General features: G+C 42.8%; 2 protein-coding genes and 1 long non-coding RNA gene across 3 annotated transcripts; 2 read left to right on the plus strand and 1 right to left on the minus strand.

Annotated features, from left to right (window-relative positions):
- Positions 1 to 4,912: 4,912 nt before the first annotated feature.
- LOC120655305 lies at positions 4,913 to 8,557 on the plus strand. Its single transcript, XR_005667413.1, has 2 exons — positions 4,913 to 5,392; positions 6,626 to 8,557. It is a non-coding gene; the product is annotated as an uncharacterized LOC120655305 (long non-coding RNA).
- A 1,250-nt stretch (positions 8,558 to 9,807) lies between these two features.
- On the minus strand, positions 9,808 to 12,350 carry LOC120655304 (50S ribosomal protein L21, chloroplastic-like). Its single transcript, XM_039933055.1, has 5 exons — positions 11,997 to 12,350; positions 11,472 to 11,552; positions 10,436 to 10,537; positions 10,282 to 10,356; positions 9,808 to 10,147 (listed from the first exon to the last, which is right to left on the minus strand). The coding sequence occupies exons 1-5, from the start codon at positions 12,297 to 12,299 to the stop codon at positions 10,064 to 10,066; spliced, it is 645 nt and encodes a 214-aa protein (XP_039788989.1). The 5' UTR covers positions 12,300 to 12,350; the 3' UTR covers positions 9,808 to 10,063.
- Positions 12,351 to 14,442: 2,092 nt separating this feature from the next.
- Positions 14,443 to 16,796, plus strand: LOC120653353. Its single transcript, XM_039931111.1, has 6 exons — positions 14,443 to 14,508; positions 14,774 to 14,999; positions 15,077 to 15,146; positions 15,357 to 15,456; positions 15,737 to 16,087; positions 16,266 to 16,796. Exons 1-6 carry the CDS (start codon positions 14,443 to 14,445, stop codon positions 16,794 to 16,796), a joined length of 1,344 nt encoding a protein of 447 aa, XP_039787045.1.
- The last annotated feature ends 8,951 nt before the right edge of the window (positions 16,797 to 25,747 follow it).

Here is a 25,747-nt window from a genome sequence, read left to right on the forward strand (position 1 = left end):
GTCGGGGAGGGGGGAAATTTCGGGATTCGTGCGGGGGCGATAGTGGAAAAGGCACTTTTCGTTTCGTCCCGCCCTTTTGTTGGGCGCGTGATGCCAAGTTTGTTTGGGTTTTAGCAGGGAAGACCCCGTGGTGCTTCTAATTGCACATTGCGCCATTCTAAAGAAGCTTTCTCTTGCAAATAATTTGTTGTGGATGTCAAACCATTCAAGAAAAATAAAAGGCAGATGAGGTAATTATGAAAAGAAGGACTATTATTCTGAGTTATGATGGGGGAGGTAAAAGTATTCCTTTTTCTAAATAATATATTTTCCTGATTCTTCTGAGCAATTTCAACTTACATCATCTATTTGTTCAACTACAATTTATAACCTCATTATCTCGTTCCGTACAGACAACATCGATGATGCTCAGTTTCATGATGCAGGTGCTGAAGTCACGAGAGAAAGCAATAGGGTGTAATGCTATTTGAGATTAGCCTTTGAGCAAGATAATTTCACAGAGGGATTCGTCCAACCATAAACCAATGCACAGATTGATAGTAATAATAAAAGTAACAAGAACAGGAAGAGAGAGAGAGTAGACACAAGTAGCAAAAGAGGGGATCCAAGGTCTATTGAATTAAGAGCATGTTTGTTTGTTTTTTTTTTGTTCACAGCGCGCGGAACTAGGATATGCTGCCGTATTTAGACCACTGTTTAGTTCTTGTCCGCAGTTTGAGCACTTTAAAGTTGAACATTAGTTTTCTTTCATTTTGTTACCGTGGCTCGCAAAACGTCTAGCCAACAATTTGTCGGCTAGACTTATGGGATGCCTGGACTTACGACATGCACGCGGTCTCGTAGGATTCAAGCAACTACCACGATCTGAAAACTAAATTAGTATATGATACTATGTTGTTAAGTAAGAAATAGTTTTATACTGCAAATTAACTTTTCTTGCCGTAGGACATACTATTTGATTGGCGCATTGTTCATCTCAATCAAGAAATGAGATTGAGATTTAAAAATGCAAGCGGGAGCCCGGAACAAAAGAAAACACGTGACAGTCGATTTTTGTGGAAATACAAAGCCAGGTAGGGATCTTTCTGTGAAATTGATCTTTGGTCTTATTTAGATCACTTTGGATTTTTGTTTTTTGGATTTTTGAAAAGGAATCTTCAACATTTGAAGTATTAAATGTAGACTAATTATAAAATTAATTACAGATCTCGTCTGTAAACTACGAGACGAATCTAATGAGTCTAATTAATTCATCAGTAGAGCATGTTTATTGTAGCATTAATGTAGCAATTTAGTGTCTAATCACATCCTAATTAGACTCATTAGATTCGTCTCGCGATTTACATTCCATTTATGTAATGTGATTTATTTTTTGACTATATTTAGTACACCATATAAGCGATTTATAAAAATTTTACATTTTGAAAAACCGTGGCCGCCTGCACAGTGCGCGCCCGCCCCCTCCCCCGCACCCACCACCGACGCGTGGGACCAGCACCCACCGCGCCCCGCACGTCAGCCGCGTCCACGCCCACGCGGACGACTTGCGCCCAGTAGCATCGCCCGGGTTCTTGTTTTATTTTCGGAAAGACCCCTCGCGGTTTTTTAACTAAATATAATATAAAGTGCTATTAACACAGATGCTTATCCACGTATGCACCTTACTTCTATGATACTAAGTGCCTTTTGCGAGCACAGTAGAGATGCACCTAGGTACATGTTGAGACGCAGATGCTCACGTAGTTTGAATGCACAATATGCACCTGAGCCTGTCACTTGGAACGTAAAAAATATCATAACAAATCTTAAACAAATATAGAGAGTATGACAACGAGTCTTGAGTGATAGATCCACGGATGTCTTGTGCTGGCGGTGCACTTGAGAATTCTCATCGAATTCGAATTCTCATCGAATTCGAATTCTCATCGAATTCGAATTCTCATCGAATCGAATTCTAATCAAAGGAGAGGAATTTTAAAAAAAACAAGAGAGAAAAGATAATGAATATTCAGTTTATTCGTTGGAATCAAGGTAAGATAATCTTACGGTCGTCCTATGAATGGTGCGTTGGTGACACTGATGGGTTGATTGCTGGCAATGAAAGGCTACATGTATGCGTTCATCGACACCGGCAATTTCGAAGATGGGTAATGATATGGACCGAAAATCCTAAACTAATTCCGGAGAAGCAAAGTCCCCCTTGGTCTCAACATAGTAAAGAAACCACCGTACCTAATGAAGAGAGATGGAATTAATTAGCATCGCGCGCCTATCACCGTTGTTACCCGATCCACCAAGCTAAAACTTGTCATTTTCCTCATATTGAAAAGCATCTCCAAGAATCTTTCTAAAATCTACTACTTTCCGAATCATTATTTAGAGAGTTATTTAAATAAAAACATTTTCTATATGGTTATTGTACGCTCCAATATCATTTTTTTATATCTAGTGCGTAGTCTAGAGAGCAATCCTCGCTTTCCATCTTTGACTAGCGAGAAATTCGGAATAAAGGAGATCTATATTTAGATATCCCATTAAGAGCAACTCCAACATATTGATTTTTCTCTTTCTCCTTTCTCATTTTATAGGAGAATCCCCAATTACAATTTTAATTTATTGGGGAGATGTGCTCCAGCAGATTGATTTTTCCATTTCCCCTTTAATTCATGAGTGGCCAGGATCTTCTCATGCATGTGGAGGCTAGGAAAGAATGGATAGAAAGGGAGAAGGTGGAATTCTCCTTTAAAAAGGGGAGAGAGGAGGGAAATATAGGTGAAAGGGGAAAGGGGAAAAGAGAATATCAATCTGTTGGAGCTAATTTTTTTCCCCTAAATTTTCTTTATGGCTAAAAAGTGGAAAGGGGATAATCAATCTGTTGGAGTTACCCTAAAAAGATTGTTGGAGGGTAATTTTTAACCAAAATCTCTACTCCTAAAGGTACAAAAATCTCTTGGAGAAGCCTAAGCCTCGAAATAATTATTCAAATCCTATATCGCGGTCACATGTGCTATTTCTGTCACTAGGACAAAAACAAAAAATGTTGCCCTTGTAGGATTCGGACGTCACGGCGTCTTTTTACCCGATCCTCGGTTGAACCATTCGCTCACCCGTTTTCAGAGACGACGATGATGATGACGAGGATGATGAGGAGGGCTACGGTGCGCAGGTTTATTATTACCGTTGTAAATTGGCGGCGTGGAGGACCCGTTTTGGCTGCAGGGTTAGGCTCCAATCAGGCTTATTACTGGCAGGTCTCTGGATCCTTGTCACCTCTCATTAGCATTGTTTAATGCTACGATGACGCGCGATGTTTTTGTTGGGGTCTTTTGGCGTCGTCGCCTGAGTTGTTGGAGGGGGATGTTTTCTTGTTGGCCGGTGGGACCTTACCTGCGCTTTTGTACCAGGCCGAGTAGGTTGTTGCACCTGGACGTGGCTAAAAAAACCCCCTCATTGTGCTCGCCGTAAGGCTTGGCCCTCACGGGCATGGCCCAGGGTTCGGGGATTTTTCCGCGGCCGGGAGAAGCCGTGTTGCTTCCTCTTAATGAAAAATGGTGGGGTCCGTTCACCCCTCCGGGCGCGTTTTTTTATCTATTTATCTATTTCAAATACCAAAATATACAGGTTAAAGCTTCGGTGTCGAGACGAATGGTATAACAATGATACACAATTACTTTTATATGTAACGGTACAATTTTGCACCATAGAATATACTACATACTACTAGTATTGATAAAACAAATTACATTGTTTGTGTTTCGAAATACTGTGTGCATGTCTTACAATAAGCAACCGTCCATCCGTTCAAAATTGTATATAGACGCGACGTTTATCTATATACGTAGCAAAAGATATAAATCTAAAAATCAAAACAGCCAATAATCTGAGCAGGAGGAGGCGATACTCATTCCGTTCCAAATTGTGGATCATTCTAGCAAATCTAGATATATAGATTTTGTCATGCGTATAGGTAAACACTATGTCTAGATAAATAGAAAATATATATATCTAGATTTGCCAAATTAACCCACGATTTGGAACGAGGGAGTAGCATTTCGAAGGAAGACTGCTAGCATTCATCCGTGCTAACACGTTACATTGTCTATTAACTCTATTCGGACTTGGGAGAATCCAACTAACCATTAAAAAAACATGTTTAACAAATGGGTGGTGATCCCCCAGCCGGCCCCGTCGTTTTCCGGCCCCGACGTGGAATGGAATCTACTCACGCCGCAGCATCGGCCATCACCATGTGTGAACTGTGACTGCCGGCGCGACGAGCGAGTAAACAGGAGTGGCTTCAACGCGGGAGGTAGCACACGCTGCGCAAAAGAGATTGGCCGAGGCGGGGCAACGTTTTTCCAAGCGTGGATTTGGATAACCCCCCATGACCTTGACCTGACGACGATGATCGGTGGAAATTGCAGAGGCAGAGGCTGGTGTGCATCGGACAAGCAGTGCTAGTATTTGCTGCAGATGAACCATCGAGATCACAGAGTTTTTCAGAGAAGACCTGTATAACCAGGAAACACTCCTGCACTTCCCTGGACGACCTCTACCATGGAGATTCTAGCAAAAGGAAATTCTTGTTCTCCCTGCTTTCAAGCCAGAGCTTTGTCCTAGCCAAAACAAGGATTTTTTTCCCCATATGGGAGTTGGTTAATTACCTATCCAAAGCTTCTGAATTACTCAAGCGGTCAAGCCTGGCAGCACTTGGCGCATCAACTGCTCCAGGAGTGTAACACCCCGATATTTGCCGGGGTCGCCAAGGCCAAATTGACCACGGCGCCGCTCGCGCGCGTGCCGCGTGTCCGCGCCAGTGCCGCCACGCGTCGTCATCCCCTGCACGCTCGACGAGGATGGCCGCCGAACCGCCACGGCGATGCCGTGACGACCCGAATGACTGCACCTCGCCCGTTCTCGCGTTCTTGACCGCCTAGACCATTCCCGCAAGCTCAGAGCCGTCCTTGACCTTCTCTTCGTCGCTCCTGAGCCCGAGAGCTGAGCCCCGCGCGCCCCTTTGCCGAGAACAGTCAGCGCCGCCCGCCATTAGCGCCGCCGCTCGCCGGTCTCCCGTGGAGCTCTCTCCTCCACCCTTCCTCGCGCCCAACAAACCCCGCAAAGAGCTTCCTTGACATCTGTTGGTGCTCCCCGACCCGCTCGCCGCCGCCCAGGCCTGCTGCACCGCCGCCGCCGCCACCTACAGCCGCCGCCGGAGTCCTGCTCCGCGGGGAAACCCCAAGCCGGCCTCCCCAACCCCGTCCAAGACCATCTACAGGTCCCTCTCGACGTCCTCTTGCTCCTCCCCCTATTCCCCCTCGCCGTCGGCCGCCGTAGGTGCCGGAATCCGGCCACCACTGCCTCCCCTGTTTCAAACCCCGACCAGGGACCCACGGTGAGAAGAAATAGAAGTTCAGGGGTCTAGATGCAAGATTTCCTTTCCTTTTTCTTTTGTTTTCAAAAACAGCAAACTTGTAAATTCCATATAAAATCGTAGAAAAATCAGAAAAATGCAAACTAAAATGTTTTGGAATCCTTAGATCAAAACCTACAACTTTTGTTACAGCCACCTATTCATATTATGCTTCTATTTTAATCTAGGAAAAAGATTAGATTACATAGGTTATAATTATTCTAGGAGTTCTACTCACTATCTATGGGTTATTTTTGGTGGGTAGCTACTTCATGCTATGCTTAGATTTGTGTAAAAATTTGAGTACCAGTTAATACTTTTAACTAGGTGAAACCCTAGTCTAGGCTAGATCTAGTAGAATAATGTATTCTTTTGTTTCTGGATGTTATTATTTAGATATATTGATGAAACTTTTTCTGTGTATTTCCAATACTAAATTAACACTACTATCCAAATCTCGTTAATTATAGATTTGTGTAGCTATTTCTTTTATTTAATCCTTGTTTAGTAGGCTTTAATTATGAGAAATAATTTATGTTGTTTTTAAATCATGAAAATATTTCTGAGTGTTCTTTTTGAATAGCTTAGCTTGTCCATGAAGTTTGAGCATCAGTTCATGACTAGAACAGAAGTTAAAAATGAATCTTTTTAGATTGATGTCTATTTTGTTTATTTTCTCAGAATTAATTATGTGTAGATAAAATTATGAAAAATTCACAGTAGCTAATTTATCCCTGTGTCGACCTCCTGTTAAATTTTCAGCTTCTGTTTTGCTCTGGTCTGACCTATATAATTCAATCTTGTTCTAGGAGTTGTCTGAATGAATGAATTGTTCGGATTAAATGGATGCATGAAATGACATGATTTTTACAGAGTAGATTGCTCTTTGTACCTTCTGTTTATAATAATTTTTTCTGAAATTTTTGGTTGTTTATGTACTGAGTTAGTTAATTATTAATAAGCCATGACCTGCATGTTATAGAAATCAACTACTGCTTGTTTGTGCAGTTAGTGAACTTCTTTTGTGCCGTTGATCATGATGCCATGGGTAGTTAGAAATGTAGTTAACTACTCTATAAATGATTGCCCATGTGATATGATTGTTTGCTACTTGTTAGACTACAACTTTATCGTGAAGGAAAAATAATAGCATCTATATTGTTGAGCAACTCAGAACTGTGCATTCATACATATGCATTGCTGCATTTCATTTAGGTACGATAGATGAACCTCGTGAGGGATGTGACATTGAAGCCGAGCCAGAAGACGGTGAATGGTGGACCCATCTAGAAGATGGATGGATGGATTCCGATGTGCATGACCGAAGGCAGGTGCTCGCCAAGCGAGTATCATCTAACTAACACTGACTCAGTGTTCATCCCAGGCAAGCCCCGGTGCACATCCGTTTATTTTAAACTATGACACCTATATTATGTTTCTATTACTTGTGCATTAGGTTCAGGAATTATTTGAAACCCTAGTTGCATGATCCCTAGGTCTCCTCGAGTTATACTAGTATGTAGAGGACGCTAGAGATGCTATGCTTAATAGAACTCGGTAGAAGACGAGTGATTTCGGGTCACTCGCGAGATATAGGATATCTCGTTATTTCGAGTATATGGAATAATGGAATAGGTTGGAGAAAGAAAAGAAAATGGAGACCGGGTGGGGAAAGGTTAGCCCCGCCTGTGTCGGTTAAGGACCGTTCGTTGCCTGGCCCTGTGATCGAGTTTGAATTGTACTAACTGCATGCCGGGAGTAGGAGGTAGTCGAAACCGGTAAGCCGAGTACTGCCTTGCTTCGAAAGTACAGGAACCCGCACCCAACTCCTGGGGCGAGTCGAGTAGTCGCGGAGAATTGGGATGCATATGTTTACTTTTGGTGGTCTCACGTTGAGCTCGGCTGACCATATGTCGTTGGGCTGGTTCCTGTAGTTCGAGGCGGGGAGGGGAATGGTTGGCATGTATAGTCCGACGGGGCAAATACGTGCCGTGTTGGTTAGGTCCACCTTGCAAGGTTAAATCGGATCGATCCGCCGTACGTCGCATCTCGGATATGAGCACCTTGATCACAGCACCACATCGTAGTGATGCTATATGGATTTTAAGTGATGAGTAGTAAGGTCTACTAGGTATTATTACTCCATGTTGTTATGATTGCTTAGCAGGTGCAAATAATAGTTAATGATTTATGAATATAGAAATTGGAGCTAAAAGAGGGAAAATATGGATTCACTTCTAGAGCTTTTTCTGCAAAAATAACCAACAGCCAAATGCCTTGCATGTCTAGATATGTGGGCTAAGTTATACCCACTGGTCGGGTAAGTCTTGCTGAGTATTAGTATACTCAGGGTTTGTTGTTTACCCTGTTTCAGGTAAAAAAAGCTAATCAGGATTAACATCGGTGGGCTCGATGTGACGTCCTCACGTCTCCGTAGTTATCGTTTTATATCAAGTTATTTCAGTTGGGTTCTAATAAAAATCTTCCTCAGGTCATATTCTCTTCCGCTGCTGTCATTTATTTTATGTAAATTCTAAATTTAAAGCTGTTTTGTAAATATTTATATTATTATCTAATTTTGTGAAATTATATTATGTTGGTACCTTCTGCGCTCGCCGTCACGCGAGACTTCTGGTGTGTTTCGATCGGCCTGTGGGTTGGAAACAGGCTGTCAGGTTACACTTAATTAAGCTAATGCGCCTGATGCGTTCAAATGATGGCCATTACGCTTAATTAAGCCGTTTAACTTGTCGGTTCTGTCACAAGGAGCCAGCAGATTGGATTCGATCAGAGCAATCTGCTGATGCCCTCCCAAGACCTTAAGTTGACTTGCATGAAGTGGTTAACTGCGCTTTGGTCTCCGGAAAATGCATTCTCAAGCACCAACTTGTCTCCAGTCGGACTACGGCTTATTGTATGGAACACAGATTAGAGAAGCAACCCCTGGATGTGGATACCTGCATAGTTTACACATGGGCTGATTGCGCGATCAAGATATTTCTTCTGAAAATAATCAACCCCTAGTTTCCCTTATCTGGTTCGAGCACCGTTCGTTCGTTAATGATTCAGAGCCTGCTTGGTTCAGCTCCAAAGTTTAACTTGCCAAAATGAGGGCAGGCCAAAATATTGGCATGCTAATTTTTTTTTGCCAAAACTTGGGCAAAAATTTTTGGACAGCACTTGGTTTGGTGCCAAAATGTGTTAGCCAATGTTTTGGTCACTGATTGGTTTTATGTCAAAATAATTTGCCAATGTCCATGATGGGGCAGGGAGTCTGGCCAGAACAGCCAAAATGTGGGCATCGGAATACTGTCGTTTTGGCAAGAGACTTCGGCCCGCCAACTTATTTTGGTTTTGAACCAAGTGAGCGCCAAATTTTTACCATGACAATAGCTTGGCACGGCACATATTGGACCTCAACCAAGCAGGCCCTCAAACTGAACCTTTTATCAGAACAAGGATACTCCCAGACTCCATTCATGTAATCAACGAACTAACAAAAATGCAGATTACATAGTTTGGCATTCCTGAAGTTATAATAATGGCTATGGAACTCAGACACACAAGTGTGCAAACTTTTTTCCTTTGCTTTGCACCCAAACCTGCTAATTCTTTGACAACCAGCAAGCACTCCATCCACTGTTTCCATTTGGTTCCCTCGTTCAAAAATTAGATGAGTATATACCTTGCTCGCAGGTAACATGGATCACTGGTGCAGTCAATTCTAACTATGGTCGCTTTAATAGAATTGCATTATACTATCAGAACCCAGAAAGTTTTGGGAGTTGCCTAGTTAAGTCCAAAAACAGTCCCACACGGCAACATAACTGTTGGAATATAAGTGAATTGCCCACCTCTCCCCATCAGCTTAAACTTTTGGGTTGAACTGGTTGGTGCATGCAACTCAATATGGTATCAAAGCCAGAGGTCTTGAATTCGAATTCTGGTTAGCACAATTAAATTAAATAATTGTTGCTCGCTCCTATTCCACGTCTGAGGCCTGAGAGAGCCTCCACGTGAGGGGGAGTGTTGGAATATAAGTGAATTGCCCACCTCTCCCCATCAGCTTAAGCTTTTGTGTTGATCTGGTTGGTGCATGCAACTCAATAATAACTACACAACAAAAAAACAGTCTCAGATCACACAAAGATTCTAATGTCAAGAATTACTACAATATATTTACGCCGGAGATATCTTTGTTAAGGACATGATTATTGCACAAGTTGTGCACGGTGCTTTGAAATTGAACTTGTATTATCATAACCGGTCAGTAATATTATGACAGCCAATGCAGAAAAGTATACAATGTCAAAAAAATTACAATTTTATGCAGTGTTCAGTGTGCAAATCAACAACCATGCAAGGCGCCCATACCAAAAGTTAAAATGCCCATCTTGTAGTAAGAAAAAAAAAATTCTCTTCTTTCGGAGGGATCGTGTAACAGTAATACAACAGGCTAGCATACACAATTTCAAGTTGAACAGGGGAGTTGATGGAATAAACAGGGGATCGAACCACTGGTTGACTGGCAGAATTTGGAACACACAGACAATGTAATTTTTTGCTGAAAAATGTTCCTTACAGACACAAAGAAGAAAATTTGCATGCTACTGTACTACCAGCCGTTTGTAACTACATAGCTTACAATTTAGCTTAAGCTGCAGCAGGGTCAAGTATTGGGTCAGCAGGGTACTCTTCATATCCGCTTATGCCTGTGATTCTTAACCTTGTGTTTGGCTACAAAATAAAATGAAATTGTAGGCACAAAATTATTCAGTTGGTTCTGGAGTTTGGAATGCAAAATGCAGTTTGGTATTTATCATTATATTTCCACCTTTCCTTCGGAACTGAGAATGTAACTGGAAGCATACCTGTCTGTGACCAAGTTTCCTCTGGTACTTCTTCTTCTTCTTGTACTTGAAGACTATAACTTTATCATCCCGCCCCTGTGGATCAAATAATGGGGAGGAATCGGTGTTAACAAATTGTGCACCCATCATTACTCTAACAACATGCAAGACAAACCTGTTCTTCGACCACTGCGTGCACAGCAGCATTGGTCACCACTGGCATTCCAATGTATGCTTTGTCTCTAGTTGACACTAGTAGCACCTTGTTTAGTATGATCTGCAAATCAAGCATTGTCAGGGAGTGCAGTTTCTGATGAAATGAGGAAGGCACTGAATTGGAGAGACATTAATGGGTGAGTCAGGTGAAGCTAATACATAAACTGGGACGGGAGCACTGAGCAGCTCCCCACTTCCCTAGGACATATTAGTTAATTTATATGGAGGATAGATAATGTATTTGCTAGAACAGACAAGCACATCACACCAACAAATGCAAATGATTCTAAGAGAAACTACACTTCTACACATAGCCAGAAATAAAAACATTTCCATCATTACAGATTAACAATTCTTTTGCTTCTAGTACAACAATAACACATTACATGATTGCAAAATGTGCTATTGACAATTCGTATAACCATTTTAGCATTTCATAGTTTGTTCTAGCACACCGAGGGTAAAAAATGCATTAGTATCAAAGACAATGACACATAAGCTGCAAGTGGTCTTAGAAAACGGTATTTTCTACCTAACATCAATTTATTAATTGAAGAAAAATAATTTTAAATTATTCTTCTATAATCTTATCCACCCTTTATATTTTTTGTTCTTGCCAGCATATTGACTCAGGAACCAAATCAGCAACAAGCATAAAATCTGAGCTGATCACACCATCATGGTAGAATTCTATATGCATGCACCTCAGATGCATTGTATTATTGGGATCTACGAGCCAAAGAAGACTGCAGACTGAAAAACAATAGTGGCTTTCCCAACATATCAAAATATGCAATGAGAAATTACCCTATTCAGCAGAACAACAATACATCATGCAGGAAGGATTTATAGGTTATGGTTTTTGCTAGACATGAAGGGAATATTTAGCAAGAAATTACTGCTACAAGAACAGAAATACAGTAGACAATTCTGAAGTGACTTCCTTATCCAACATTGCAGGAGAGAAACGGTGCAGATAAGAAGTATCACCAAACCTGATCATTGACATTGGCACCTTTCAATCTCTGTGTGTATATATATCGGCCCGGCATCACAATGTATTGCCTTGAACCAATCTGCAAAACAGGAGAGTAGTCAGAGCGGATTCATCATCTTCTCCAATAAGAATCACAGAAAACCATGCCACAAGATGTATTCTTGCATATTTCAGCATTTTAAAAAGTTCTTTAAAAAATCAGTCAATGTAAGGCTATTAGTAACTCATCTTAAGCTATGCAATCGACAAAATCTTCATGATAACATTATGACCTGTTCACATAGATCACTAGAGAACGCACATTCAGTACTGAAAATCTGACACCTGCAGCCTACCCATTTCCCAATTCCCATGAAGTGTAACACCGGCCTAAAATGCTTGCTTAGCAACAAGGCAGGCAGTAGAGTGCCATTCGCGGATGCCATTCATAAGATTACGGATAATGTAGCATGAAGGAGGCACTCAATTTCCAATAACTCAGTCAAAAAAATTGCATCACGGGAGGTGCGAGAGGGCAACCCACCATGACAACAGCGAAGATGTCGGCATCCTTCCCGGCCCCCGCGGCAGCGAGCTGAGCCTCGACGGGCTCCGGAACCGCGGGTTCCTCCTCCTCATCCTCCGCCTCGGGCTCCACGAACTCAACCTCCACGGCCTCGGGCGCCTCCTCGTCGGCGGCTCGGAGCTGCCAGCGCCGGTGCGGGACGGCGGCGACGGAGAGGCAGCGGCGCGCAGAGGGGATGGAGGAGAGGGTCAGAGTCTTGGAGGGGAGGAGGCGGAGAGGCAGCGTCGCGGTGGCCATGGCCGCGGCGGGGAGGGGAGGCATGGATGACGAGGTCCGACCGTCAGAGTGGATTGCGGGGGTTTTGGGAGGAAGACGAGAGGAGGGATAATATTGTGGATAGGAACGGAATAGCTCGCCATCCGATCGAGAGCCAACGGTTCAGATTAGCCAGTTTGGTCCTGGAGAGAGAAATTATCAAGTTTGAGTAAATCTCGTGGAAATAATATGAAAACCAAGCAAAACAAGAATTTGGAAACTGTTTACACAAACCAAACTTGTTTTTGGGTTTTTTTGCTATTCGTATAGAGAAAACTATCCATTCTTTTTTATTATGTTGCAAAATGATTGAATTAAATTTTTGGACCGGGCTTGAATTGGGGGCTACTGTATCCATTCCGTTATAGTATATAGATAGAATAGGAATAGTTGGGGGGTGGGGGGTGATTGGATGGTTGCAGCTCCTAGTCAGTCAGCTCCGTTTATAGGAACCAGGCTCTCGGTAGCTAGGCTAAGGCCGTGTTTAGATACAAAATCCCAAAATCTAAATTTTTTATAAATCGCCTGCATGGTGTGCTAAATATAGTCGAAAAATAAATCGCATTAAGCGAATGGACTGTAAATCGCGAGACGAATCTAATGAGCCTGATTAGAACGTGATTATTAGACACTAAATTTCTACATTAAAGCTACAGTAAATATATGCTAATGATGGATTAATTAGGCTCACTAGATTCGTCTCGTAGTTTACAGACGAGATCTATAATTAGTTTTGTGATTAGTCTACATTTAATACTTCAAATGCTAGAGCTCTGTGTGTTTGGTTGATTGAATCCACACGTACACTGCACATAGCAAGTGATTGGATGCTTGAAAGGTTGCATCTTCCATCTCTATTATGTGTAAGGATGGAAACGGATCGAATACGTATGAAAATGGATTCGGATATTTCAGACATTTATTTTTTCGTTTTTTTTTCAATTTCCATTCCTTAAGACGGAAACGGACCAGATACGCATGGAAACGGATTCGGATATCTTGGATATCCATTTTTCTGTTTTCTTACCATTTCCATACCTAATCATGTGCAGCTAATGGTGTGATTGAATCCTTGGGTAAGGGTGTATGCAGGCTTCCGGAATGCAGCCCGAGTTTGTTTGGATCGCGTTTAGGCCTGGTAGCCTGTCCCCAGCAGTGCAAAAGCGGCCCTCCAGCCTGCATTGCTGGGAACGGCCGAATTGGGCGTGCCCAGGTGGTGCAGCCTGGCTTGCTCTTGGCCCGCCCAAGGTCGTGGGCTCCAGCTCCCCCCGCCGCACTCGACCAGTGCAGGCAACAAAACCGGGGTGAGGGTGCTAGGGTTACCGCTCTCTCCACTCCACTCGCGACCTCTCCCGCCGCCATCTAGTCTCCCCCTCTCGTCGCTCGCGCCCCATTCGTTGTCCTTCGCCGCTGGTCTGTGCGAGCCCCTCTAGGCGGTCGTCTCGCAGGTGAAGAAAGGTGGTGGTCTCCGTCCGCGGCACCACCTCGCTCTGTGGATCTTTCTTCTTTTGATCTGTTGTCGCTGCCTAATTCATGTTCATGGGTGATTGACCCAATGCATGCTTTGCTTGTGTGTGTACATTTTTATGATCTGGATGTTTTGATTCTCTATTTTTGAGTCTTGCGCGCTCAGATCTAGTACATTTGTAGTCGGATTTGCATAGATATGGCTGGTAAAATTTCTTTCCCGTGCAGATCTGTGTATATGTTGGTTCTCCCTGAGGTCTTGCAAATGGTCTGTGAGGTTGTTGATACATTTTGCATAGGGTGGCGCTTCTATGGAAGTCACAGCCATGCTTCATATGTTGATTGAATCATTGGTAGTTGCTGCATGATGTCACCACTTCAGGTTCTAATTGTTGCACAATTTATTGATATTTTAGCAATGGAAGATGATGTGGGTTCTAGGCGGCGTCAGTTGATTCTGAGGGGGGCAGCTCTTGTTTGTGTGATCTGTGCATGGATGACGGTTAGGTTTAGGCATTTGGCAAACTCCAGACCTGCTATAACCTATGGCCCTTTGAGTGCTAGGGAAGAAGAGCGCCAGAACAACCTTAGATTCATCTACCATTCAAAAGATATCCAGTGTGTGGAGCTCCTTAGAATGCAGAGGCAGCCTTTCTTCCAGTTGTGTGACCTTTTCCGCAGTATGGGTCTCCTGAGGGATAGCATCCACTGTGATATTGAGGAGCAGGTGGCAATGTTTCTTCATGTGGTAGGCCACAATCAAAGGTTTAGATGCATCAAGTGGTCTTTCCGTAGATCCATTGAAACAATCAGTAGGTATTTTCAAGAGGTTTTGTATGCTATTGGGGAACTCAGATCTGAGTTGATATTGCCTCCCTCAACCAATGTCCCAGCCCGTATTCAGAACAGCAGGCGCTGGAATCCATACTTCAAGGTTAACTCATGCTAGCCTTGCTTAAACAATCCTTTGAGGTTGTACATGTGTCCTAATTTGTTGGGGTACACTGTTGTAGGATTGTGTGGGTGCAATTGATGGCACTCATATCTTGGCTAGGGTCCCAGCCATTTCAAGAGCTGCTTTTCTTGGAAGGAAACACACCACCACTCAGAATGTACTTGCTGCTATTGATTTTGATCTTAGATTCACCTATGTCCTAGCTGGTTGGGAAGGGTCAGCCCATGACGCTCTAATCTTGGCTGATGCCCTTCAAAGGGAAGATGGCCTCAAACTCCCACAAGGTAATACCATATTTTGTTAGCACATAGGCAGTACACCCATTATATGGTACTGATCCTAGTTCCCCTGTGCATGATAGGCAAGTTCTTCTTGGTAGATGCTGGATATGCAGTGAGGCCTGGTTTCCTTCCTCCATACAGAGGTACAAGGTACCATTTAAGAGAGTTTGGTGTGAGAACCCCTTAGAATCCAAGAGAGTTGTTCAACCTAAGGCATTCTTCATTAAGGGTTACAGTGGAGAGAGCTTTTGGTGCACTAAAAAATAGGTTCAAGATCCTCTACAACAAGCCTTTCCATCCCTACAAGACCCAAGTGAAGCTTGTTCTTGCCTGTTGTATCCTACACAACTGGATACTTAGGCATGGAATGGATGAACACTTTCCTACAGAAGAAGAATGGAATCCAAATCCTAGTAATCCTGCTGTTGGAGATGACACCTTGATGGATAATGCAGCTTGGGTAGTCAAGAGAGATGCTTGGGCCCAGCAGATGTGGCAGAATAGGGCAGGAGTTAGGAACTAGCTTGACTTTTTATTATTGTACTCCCTGAATTTATGAACTTCTATGTTGTGTGGCATGAACTAGAAGTGGTGATTTGTGGTGTGCATCTATCATTTGATTCATGTAAAAATAACATGTTTGCTGAGACCATTTGCATGACCAATGATGGTTTTTCTGCTTGCAATCCTATATTCTTTGCCTTTTTTGTTCCTCTAGTGTTTGTTGTATCATGTTGTAGGTGTACTTTATTGTCCCTGAGTTCACTGTTAGGCATTTCCAATTAACTGTAGTAGGTATGGCTGACCTGGGTGATGAAGTTCAAGAGATCAATGGTGCTGAGGAAGGCAATGCTGGGAATGGCAATGGGGCAAATGTGAATGGTGCTCATGCCAGGTTGCAGTGGACCCATGCCATGTCTGGCTTTGTGCTTCGTCGGTTCACAGAGCTAGTCTCTGAAGGTGTAAAGACAGACAAGGGTTTCAAGGATGTCCACCTCAATAAGGTTGCAACTGATCTGTCTGAGTTCCTGGGCATGGAAATTAGTGGGACTCAAGTCTACAATCATTTGAGGAAGTGGAGGGCTAGATGGGTTAAGATTTGCAGGCTTAAAGAGTTGAGTGGCTCCCTCTGGGATGAAGACAACTGCATGATCAGCTTGGCTCCAGACCACTAATCAGGGTATGTCAAGGTAATTGAAACTTAAGAATTTCTATTAGTAATATGTTTTTTTTGAATTATGATCTAATGCATGTGTTACCTGTGCACAGGACCATCCCAAAGATGCAGAATTCCTGAATGTTCCCCTTGCCTACTACCCACAGATGCTTGCCATCTTTGCAAGTGGAGTGGCTACTGGAAGATTTGCAATGGGCAGCAATGAACCACTTGGAGTACCTACACCTGCAGATGCAATTGATTTGGAGGCTGATGCAACCCCTGCAGTGACACATGAAGGGCAGAACACAGCAACTGACCGAAGGAGCAAGGCAGAGGGTGGGCAGAGCCTTGGCAAAAGAAAGAGGGGCCTTTCTGAGGAGGAGTGTTCATACATGACAGGTTTAACCGAAGCTGTTTGGGGTTTTGTTGAGGCTGTGAAGGAGACAGCTCACTCAGAAGGAGCACCTGGGATTGTCAAGGCAGTAATGAGTTGCAACAACTTCTCCAAGGGACAGCTGATGTTCTGCCTGGACCATCTCATGGAGCACAAGAGGACTGCTTTAGGTTTCCTGGACATGGATGCAGATGAGAAGGATATGTGGCTGGTGTCTCATCTGACCAAGCACATCTTCTATGGCTAAGAGGCATGGCAAGAGTTTGTTTTTTGAGTGCTGATAGCTAACCACCTGACTATTTGGGTCTTAGGCCAATTCAATGTAACTTGAGCTGGAGTTCTCACCCCTAACTGAAACTTGAGTTACTTGTGCTTCCTTGATGCACAGACTTGTTTTTTTGTAAATTAGGATTGCTAGAGCAGGTGGTTTGCACATCCCTAACTGAAACATTTGGAATGTGCTCATTGGTTGGCATGAATGGAATGGTGGTGTCCAGAGGGACAGTGTTGGTTTTTTGTTCTTGTACTTCCTCTTTCTAATGCTCGTGATTGATGAATTTGTGTGTGGTACTTCCTCTTTCTAATGCTCATGATTGATGAATTTGTGTGTGCTTCTACTTCATGTTCCATTGCGACTGACTGTTCAAATTGTCGTTGTATGTTCCTAATATAAGTTGTGTGACATTGTAGATATGAAGTGGTATGTGGTTTTCGTTGGGAGGAAGCCAGGTGTTTATGGAGATTGGAATAGTTGCCATGCTCAGGTCACCGGCTTCAGCCACGCGTGCTACAAATCATTCAAGACAGAACAGGAAGCAGTTCAGGCATACAGAAGACATTTGGGTGAAAGCAAGAAGAGTGACGGGGCACAGGAAGCTGCCCAATTCGATGAAAGTCAAGCACCACAAAATGGTTGTGGATCCTTTGTCTACTTTCTAGTCATCATTGCTGTCCTAGATATTTATGTTAAAAGTTTGATGTAATGCAGTTGTGCCCATGAAATCTGACCAACCATGACAATGCATGAGCCTATTCAAATGCTACATCATGTATGATGAACTACTGATGGGTTCAGACATTCATATTTCGAAATGTTAACTTACATCATGTTCGATGAACCTACTGTTAATCTTAAGCATCACAAGAACGGCAAAATATAAGAGACAGGTGGATCCAGACCACATTAATTAAACATAGGTTTAGTTCACAACCAGCTCGATTAGCCCAACATTACAGCATGAATACCCAAAAGGTAATGACTGAAGAGATGAAACAGCCAAGTTACCACCATCTACTCCCCTACCACCACCTGGTTACCAGGTCCAACAAGGTTAGGTACAGGTTCCCCAAAAGTATGTCGCCTCTGTCAAACTACCCCTTGACGAACTGCAAGTTACTTCTGCTTCAACATGAACCCAGAGAACATGGAAACCATCAGGCTGAGCATGCACAGGATCACACCAAACAACATCTTCTTATCTTGAACCTCGCCTACAATCCTCTGCTGCAAAGTTGTGCATGAAACTCTGGCAAACCTAGCCCTCTAGATGGACTCCCTCTGATATTCCTGCTTCTCTCTGATCAGCACATCTCGCTCCTTGATCCAGTCCTCCTTCTCAGTCAGCAGAGTGTCTTTCTCACACAGCAGGGCCTCCTTCTCCTCATACTCCTAGTTCCTAAGTGCAATTGCACCCATGAAATCGGCTTTGGCTTCATCTGCTTTCTTCTTGTACTGGTCGACGACATCCCAAAGTGTGCATGCAACTTTCTGGAACTTTGCTGGCCATTCATCGTCAATCCACTTGACAAACCGACACCTGGATGACCTCGCCTGTGGGACAAGTAGCATACAATTCATCAAAAGACAGATATCACAGGAAGCACAGTTTTACCTTCAAATGACATGCCAAGAACTTGTGACAAGGACAAACAATTCAAAGGTTTGGAAACATGAATTCATACCTGAATTGGACACGAAAGGAAGCGACGACCAGTATTGGCCCTATCCCAGCATAGCATGCGCCTAGGGCGCTTTCCATGACGGCACCGATATTGGGTAACACGGTCAATTCCACCCCATTCATCGACCTCCATGCCAAAAGGGATCTCCTCAACCGAGACCGGCTACAAATAACCGCAAATGTACAACATGTTCAATCAATTTCGAGAGGGCCACTTGTTCAGAACCAATCATCAGACATCTAAGACACAATTTCCCCCAGTAAACCCTAGCGCAAACCCTAGGAGCCATTTACATCGAAGATTAATGTACACAGGAGTTGAAGGGTTGATTCATATCGGGGTAATCGGCGTGGAATCCGAGCTCTTGTCCTCCGATTCCTTCTCCTCTTGGTCATCGTTGTCCTCTCTGACGTCGGATTCCTCTGAGGACTCCGAAAAGGGATCCTCAAAGCTGCTTGACCCGCCTCTGCTGCGGGTCTTCTTCGTGGGTGTTGCAACCCGAGCAGCCTCCTCCGCCTTGCGCTTGCGCTCGTGGTACTCGAAGCACCCCGCGCACGGCCTCCCCATCTGGCAGATGAAAGGGGAGTAGTCGATGAGGATGGGCACCGGAGATGTGGTCGCCACCGACTTCGACCGAGTAGAGGCAGCGGCTGCAGCTCCCTTGGCGGCCCCCCTCCCGGATCCATTGCCGGCTCCAGTCATGGCGCACCGGCGGCCGTCACGAGGGCAAGGAGGCGAGGAGTCATCGCAAGCGAGATGGAGGAGGAGACGGGGGGGGGTGAGTGGTGCGCGAGATGGAGATGTCTCAGCAGTCGCCGCCCAATGGTTTTATTTGGGCTCAAATGGTAACCATACCGCGAAGGCAGATGGGTGCTCACACCCAGCCCAGTTCGGGCAACCAAACAGGCCCACCTTGCATCCCACAAACCAGCCCACCGCCTAATGCATGCAACCAAACACGAGTTTTTTTGGCCCACCCTAAACAATGCAAGCAACCAAACATCTGGGCACTGGCTTGCTAAAGCCTGGCTGGGCCGGGCCATGTACACAACTAGGCCAGGTTTGTCACAGCCCAACCATCCAATCACACCCTAAAGTAAGTCCGGATGCACTGTGCAAGACAGGCTTCCGAGAAACGCTCGATTTCTCTGCACGATGGGAGCCTGGTTGGGTGGTCACTTTTGACCTCGAAGGGCTTAGCTCTAGCCCTGATGCAGGTATCCCAACAAGAGTGCCTTGCATTCCTAAAGCCTGGACGGAGGGCATACAAGCAACCAATTAGCTTCTTGGTGTCGCACTCGCACTGTCCACCAGAAACTCACAATGGCGGTGCCCCGCCCCCACAGCAGCAGTGCCAATGCTCCGTCGTCCTAGCCAGCTAGCCAACTGCAAACATTGCCAGGAAGGTGCAGGTGCTGGCAGGCATCTTTTTTTTCCCTTCCTCAAGCAGCATCAATGATTAACATTTTCGTTAAACTACTGCAATCAGCATTTTAGAATACAAAATTTAACATTCATTTAAACTTAGTACAATGTTTCTTATGAACTAGTTAAATATTTTATATGAATTGTTGAAATCGTATATACAAAATGTTGAACATGTATATTGTTGCAATAGTATATTTGGAATGTCGATTTTTAGAAAAAAAATAAAATAGTTAAAATATATGAATATGAGATCTTGTTTTATAGCATCATGGTTCAAATGAACTTAAATATTAATCGACGTAAGAACTTAAGATCTAAAGTATTTACGAACTTAATACTTAAAGTATTGATGTACAAAACTGGTTATATGAGTTGATTGCATATACATTGTTATTTGAGTGTTGGATCTGAATGGCTAATTGAGAGCCTCATTTTAAAAATTTGGCATGAAAATGGTATAATATTTTGGTGAGGAAGACATTTACAGGGCCCGTCACCCTCTAACTAGCCCCTAGAAATGGGTATCCAGGGGCGGTCACGTTACTCACCCCTGCATACATCATTTGTAGCGGCGAGAACTAGATGCGGGTATCGCACCCGCCCCTAAAAATGCGTTTTTACCCACCCCTAAAACTGTTTTCGTAGTAGTGAATCAAAACTCTCCTAAATGCATGCCACCAGGAGGCGATCACCACCATATTTTGGCCTCAGACAATTATGTCTTGTTTGGCAGAGTTTCTAAAGCAGCTTCTAGGCTGAATCTTGGAGATGTTTTTCTAAGAGAAATGATTATGTGCTGATTCCGTGGACTGATTCTTAGAAATGAACTAAGTAGCTGGAAGCTAAAAATAGCTTCTTCTGATTCACTTCTCATACTGGATCTGTTTTTCATAAAGTTAATCTTAAAGAATCAGCTCCCATATGGAATCAGAATTTGTTAGAGCTGTACCAAACAAACCATTAATACAATGCCTCTTAACAGGAGGCAATGAGATATGGCCGCACGAAATAGGCACTCGCCTTCCTCTAGACCTGGCTCCTCACACATGCCATCCTCTTGCATCGGTGCTAAGGGTTCTAAGGACATTGAAGGAGTCTACCGCACAAATGGCTTGCTTAGTGACATCATCTGTATGGATGTTTGCCAATCGATCAGCCTATTAATGATGGTGTCCGGTGGATTTATTCATTTCCATTCTTTGCATTACAAACAGGAACCAAGGCTAGCCCAAACACTGTTGTTTCAATTGTGCAAATGCAGAAATGCTATCATTATGCATGCTTTTCGAAGTTTGCAACGAAACAAAGGTGGTTCCCACAACAAAGCTTCCTCCTAAGATGCTTTCCCAAATGTCTAAGAATTGTGTGTTAAGGTAAAACCAGTCCCTCATGTATTCCTATTCCTTGATTTGGTGTTTCATCATCATTAATGATGATTAAGTATTATTCAACCAAGCATAGAACTTCATTTGGAGTCTGATGTAACTTGCCAACCAAACTAGCAAACCTCAAGTCCTAGTTGGAGACTGTCCCAATGAGTGCATCTAGTTGAACTTGGTGGGTTTGAGTTCAAAGGGAGTTTTGTCTTCCTCATGTTCATCATGAAGAATGCTCGGGTCCAGGGGTGGATCCAAGGGGTGCAGGGGGGCATCAACCCCCTTCCTTCATGCAACCCATGGAGCAGCCCCACCCCCATCCCCCCCAACAATTTTTAATCATGAATGAAGAAGGGGAAGAAGAAAAGGAGGAGAAAGAAGAAGAAGATAAAGAGAGGAGGGATGAAGAAGATGATGAAAATGAGCCCCCCTAGATTGACATCCTAGATCTTCTACTGCTCGGGTGTTGTAGAAGATGGACACTACTATCAAAATTGGAAGGCGTAAGAACTGGTTGTGAAACTCATGGCTATAGTATGTTAATTTGTCAATGGAGCGAACAAGATGATGGAAATGAGCCCGTCTAGATTGACATCCTAGATCTGCTACTGCTCGGGTGTTGTAGAAGATGGACACTACTTTCAAAATTGGAAGGCATTCTATGCCAAAAGAACTGGTTGTGAAACTCATGGCTATAGTATGCTAATTTGTCCATGGAGCGAACAACTTGCACTTGATTGCATATATTTGGTTAAGGTTTTCGTTCCATTTGTCTTCTAGTTCTTTCGTGTAACAAAACTTGCTAAATTCATGGGCAACCGATATGCAAATCATAGAGCATGCAAAAATACCAAATTTTAGAAAGGTTGTTGTTGCTTTACCAAAATGCCCCACCTCTTCTACTATTCTCTTGCTGAAATTACAATCAGAGAAACTAAAAGACAAGGGTAGTCATTGCTAACTTAAAAGAAAAACTCAACAAAGGGAGAAGATCCCCCTAGGTGCATTGTTCTAAGAACACCCTAGCTCACCATGAAAAGGTTGCCATCAACATCATATTGATCGTAAATTTTTGCATTTAGATTCTAAACTCCTTTATGGACACTTAAACTAGCTATAACGTATACTCTTGCTTGTAGACTACAAACTCTAATACTTAAACTCTCATTTTAGGCATGATCCCTCAAACTTTACCAAAATAGTTGTTAACCATGCACCATAATCTTCAAACATATGGAGACATTAAAACATTTGGTCCATTATAATTAAATCAAGGAGTTACAATCATTCCATAGGAAACAGAATATATAGATTCAATCCAAGGATTTTGTTTTGGTACGAAAGTAAATGACACCATTCCATAGGCATCAGAGTAGTTTCAAGACAAGGAGTTTATTCTAGTACAAAAGCAAATGATTCGGTTGTCAAGCCAACTTAAATTATATCCTTGCATTTTTGAACAAAGTCCTGACTATCTTTTCCATTATTCCTTAGGGAGCGACTTCTCTTATTCCCAACAAAATAAATCTTTCCCGTTTGCGGTGAAGTGGCACTCCTTAGCTTCAATATAGCGCTGAGCCCATACATCTTTCCCATTTATGATAAAGTGGAACTTCTGCTCTCCAGAGGGCGCTGGTTAGTATATATGGTGAGCGAAATGTGATTAGAGCCCAGAGAGGATTAGGCCTTATACTTGGTTCATCTATACTGATTTCTTCAACCACTCCAAACCTACAATAATGTTTGAGAAATGCATTTAAAAATTAGATAGATGCATAAGAAATATATATTGATGTAAACATACTTTACTTAAAAAAACTTCATATAAGGTAACATAAAACAACAAAATTATCAAAATTAGGTATAAATAACTCTATAGTGTGATAAAAAATGTACTCATGATGTGAGCATACTCATGACTTTTCATTCCTTAAAACCATACATAAACAAAACAAATAACCAAATAATTTGTAAACTGATGCTGTCAACATTCAATATATCTTTCTTGTTGTTGCAATTAGTAATATGTTTTAGATATGAATAACCAACAAAGCTCACAACACTTTGTTTCTTATTAAATATGTCATTAATAAAATAAACATGCACATTTCTAATTACAAAATTGTGAACATGTATAGGTATCATATTATTGAAAACACAAGTTACCAGCTGAAGAAGTCATATAGTTCATGTCTGGTCAATGGATACCCATCAAAGAAAGTAACAAGCAGAGTTCTCTCCTCCTTTAGAATGATATCTAGCCGGTGCTGGAGTTCCTAAAATGTTTAAAGAAATTACTTAGTCCAACATAGCAATGAATTTGATATAACCATGTAACCATTTTAATTGATCCCTCATGAGCATGGAATGCCATGGATACATAAACTTATTGACATCCTTACATCTGTGGTATCTGATATGCTCAAGGCATCTAAAGTTTCTCCCAAAGAGTCAACTGATGGTGATGAAGTTGTCTCCTCCTCTATAGGTTCCAAGAGATGATCCCTTGTGCCTTGACCTTGAGTGTTATGGGCTTGACTAGAAGATTCAGCCAAGTTGGGAACAAGACCCTGCATAGCATACACATACATATTTTATAAAACACCTTAATGTTAGAAGTTCTTTAAATCTCTCTAGAGAACTCATCGCCTTTAAGCAAAAGATCTGAGAAATACAATATCCATTCCATGCCCTGAATCTTTGTTTCCCTTAATGTTCTTCTAACCGGATATGCCTCCATTCCCCTCCGACTCCTTCAAAAAGCGATCTTCATGCTTCCCTACCCTACCTGTCACTTCCTATAGTGCTTAGTCCATCACCAAATTACCACTGGCAGTCACTGCCTCAATAACCTAGTGGTGTTGTGCCCTCTATTTGCCTCCCTAATCACAAGCACCACCTAGTAGCTCCGCCGGCTCCAAGGGAGACCGTCACTTTGTAACACCACCACATTACCATACACTATGTGATGCACTCGATGGTCCATCTAAACCCAACCTCCACCTAGACCCACAAACCATGACCATAGAGATCCTGACAAAATCACCTAAGATTATTGATTGAGATTAGGTAGTACTCTTACCAGTCTTGCATAAATTTCTTCCTTCAGGCTTTCATCATGATCTTGAGCATATTCATAGATTAATTCTTGTACCTCAAAATCATTAAGCAGATCTCCCACGGCCTCATAGCAAAAGTTGTTTAGGTAGAAATCAATTCCTTCAATAACTTCTTTACGGGAGGGGGAGCCAGTATTTGAATCACTTGATTCAAGATGAACAAGTGAGGCAACACACTCTCTAACAAAAGTAATCATAATCAAGATATGGTGACCATCAAATTCATTTATGCATTCAAAGAAATCAAAACAACCATGTTCTTGAACAAACATCCAAAAGGCAACAATCGCCATTGAAAGGGATGGATCAATTCCAAGAGAAAATATCAAGCGAGAGAACAACCGGCACACTTTCTTAAGGTAGATATGTGAAGCCATGGGTGTTGGGGGAAGAAAGATCTGGAGGAGAAAGATGATGTGGTAGAAACACTAGATATATACTGATGAAGATTGAATCATTGAGATGTTTTCTTGATAGCTTTAAAGATATTTAGCAATTTAAAACGTCTTGAGGTTGAGTGCACGACATGACTTGCTGATGGAAGATACTGGTAACGGCAAGCCTTTAGTCATTAAAGCCATCCTTGTTTTTATGATGCCTGCCAAAATACCTTTACCAACTTTTGGCATGTATTACCTTACAATAGTCTCTATGTGCATAGCTGTATGCACAGCAAACTTCTGACATCAACTCACGAGACTTTTCCATACGTATGCAATGTGGGTAAAATTAACTTTTATATCTATCATATACATATATAACAAAATATTGCAACCTCTTTGAGAATCTATTTTCACCATCTATTTGTATATATATTTCATAGCCATGATAATTAAAAATTTAGGCTTGCAAAGTCACATCGTGTACTCAATATTTCCATGTTTCATAATAAATCTTATTCTGATTTCCTATGTCCAAACCTTAGAATTGTAGTTAGTACAGTTCCTTCATCGAGATGATTGGATGCTCCACCCTAGTCTCCAGCATCATGCTTTCTTATGTATGGTGAAGATTGTTTACGCTCATTACACTCATGTGGAAGGTCCCTAGATGTCGCTTGGAGGGGCGGTAGATACTAGCGGCAAAAATTGGTCCAAATCGCATAGAGGGGCTAACCCTAAGCCCTACCCTAACCTGCCTGTTACCCCTAACCTAGCCCGACCTCACGGCTGTGGGCTGAGGACAAGGCCCACGAGCCAGCCAGTCTCACCGCACAACTTGAATGGCCACGGCCCAGAGGTCGAGTTGACTAGAGCGCCGTGCCCCTGCACAAGCCTAGCTTCGCCAACACATTCCGCCCGACGTGTTAACCT

The sequence above is a fragment of the Panicum virgatum genome, chromosome 1N (assembly GCF_016808335.1).
Source record: "Panicum virgatum strain AP13 chromosome 1N, P.virgatum_v5, whole genome shotgun sequence".
NCBI classification, from domain to species: domain Eukaryota; kingdom Viridiplantae; phylum Streptophyta; class Magnoliopsida; order Poales; family Poaceae; genus Panicum; species Panicum virgatum.

Bases quoted from the DNA above. Each gene is read 5' to 3' on its own strand.
- LOC120653353 (XM_039931111.1), top strand. From the start codon at position 14,443: ATGGGTCTCCTGAGGGATAGCATCCACTGTGATATTGAGGAGCAGGTG. The intron at 14,509-14,773 runs GTAGGCCACAAT...ACACTGTTGTAG, and splicing joins TGGCAATGTTTCTTCATGTG to GATTGTGTGGGTGCAATTGA. The intron at 15,000-15,076 runs GTAATACCATAT...TGTGCATGATAG, and splicing joins TGGCCTCAAACTCCCACAAG to GCAAGTTCTTCTTGGTAGAT.
- LOC120655304 (XM_039933055.1), bottom strand. From the start codon at position 12,299: ATGCCTCCCCTCCCCGCCGCGGCCATGGCCACCGCGACGCTGCCTCTC. The intron at 10,538-11,471 runs GTTTGGTGATAC...CTTGATTTGCAG, and splicing joins GTGCCAATGTCAATGATCAG to ATCATACTAAACAAGGTGCT. The intron at 10,148-10,281 runs GTATGCTTCCAG...TTTATTTTGTAG, and splicing joins GGAAACTTGGTCACAGACAG to CCAAACACAAGGTTAAGAAT.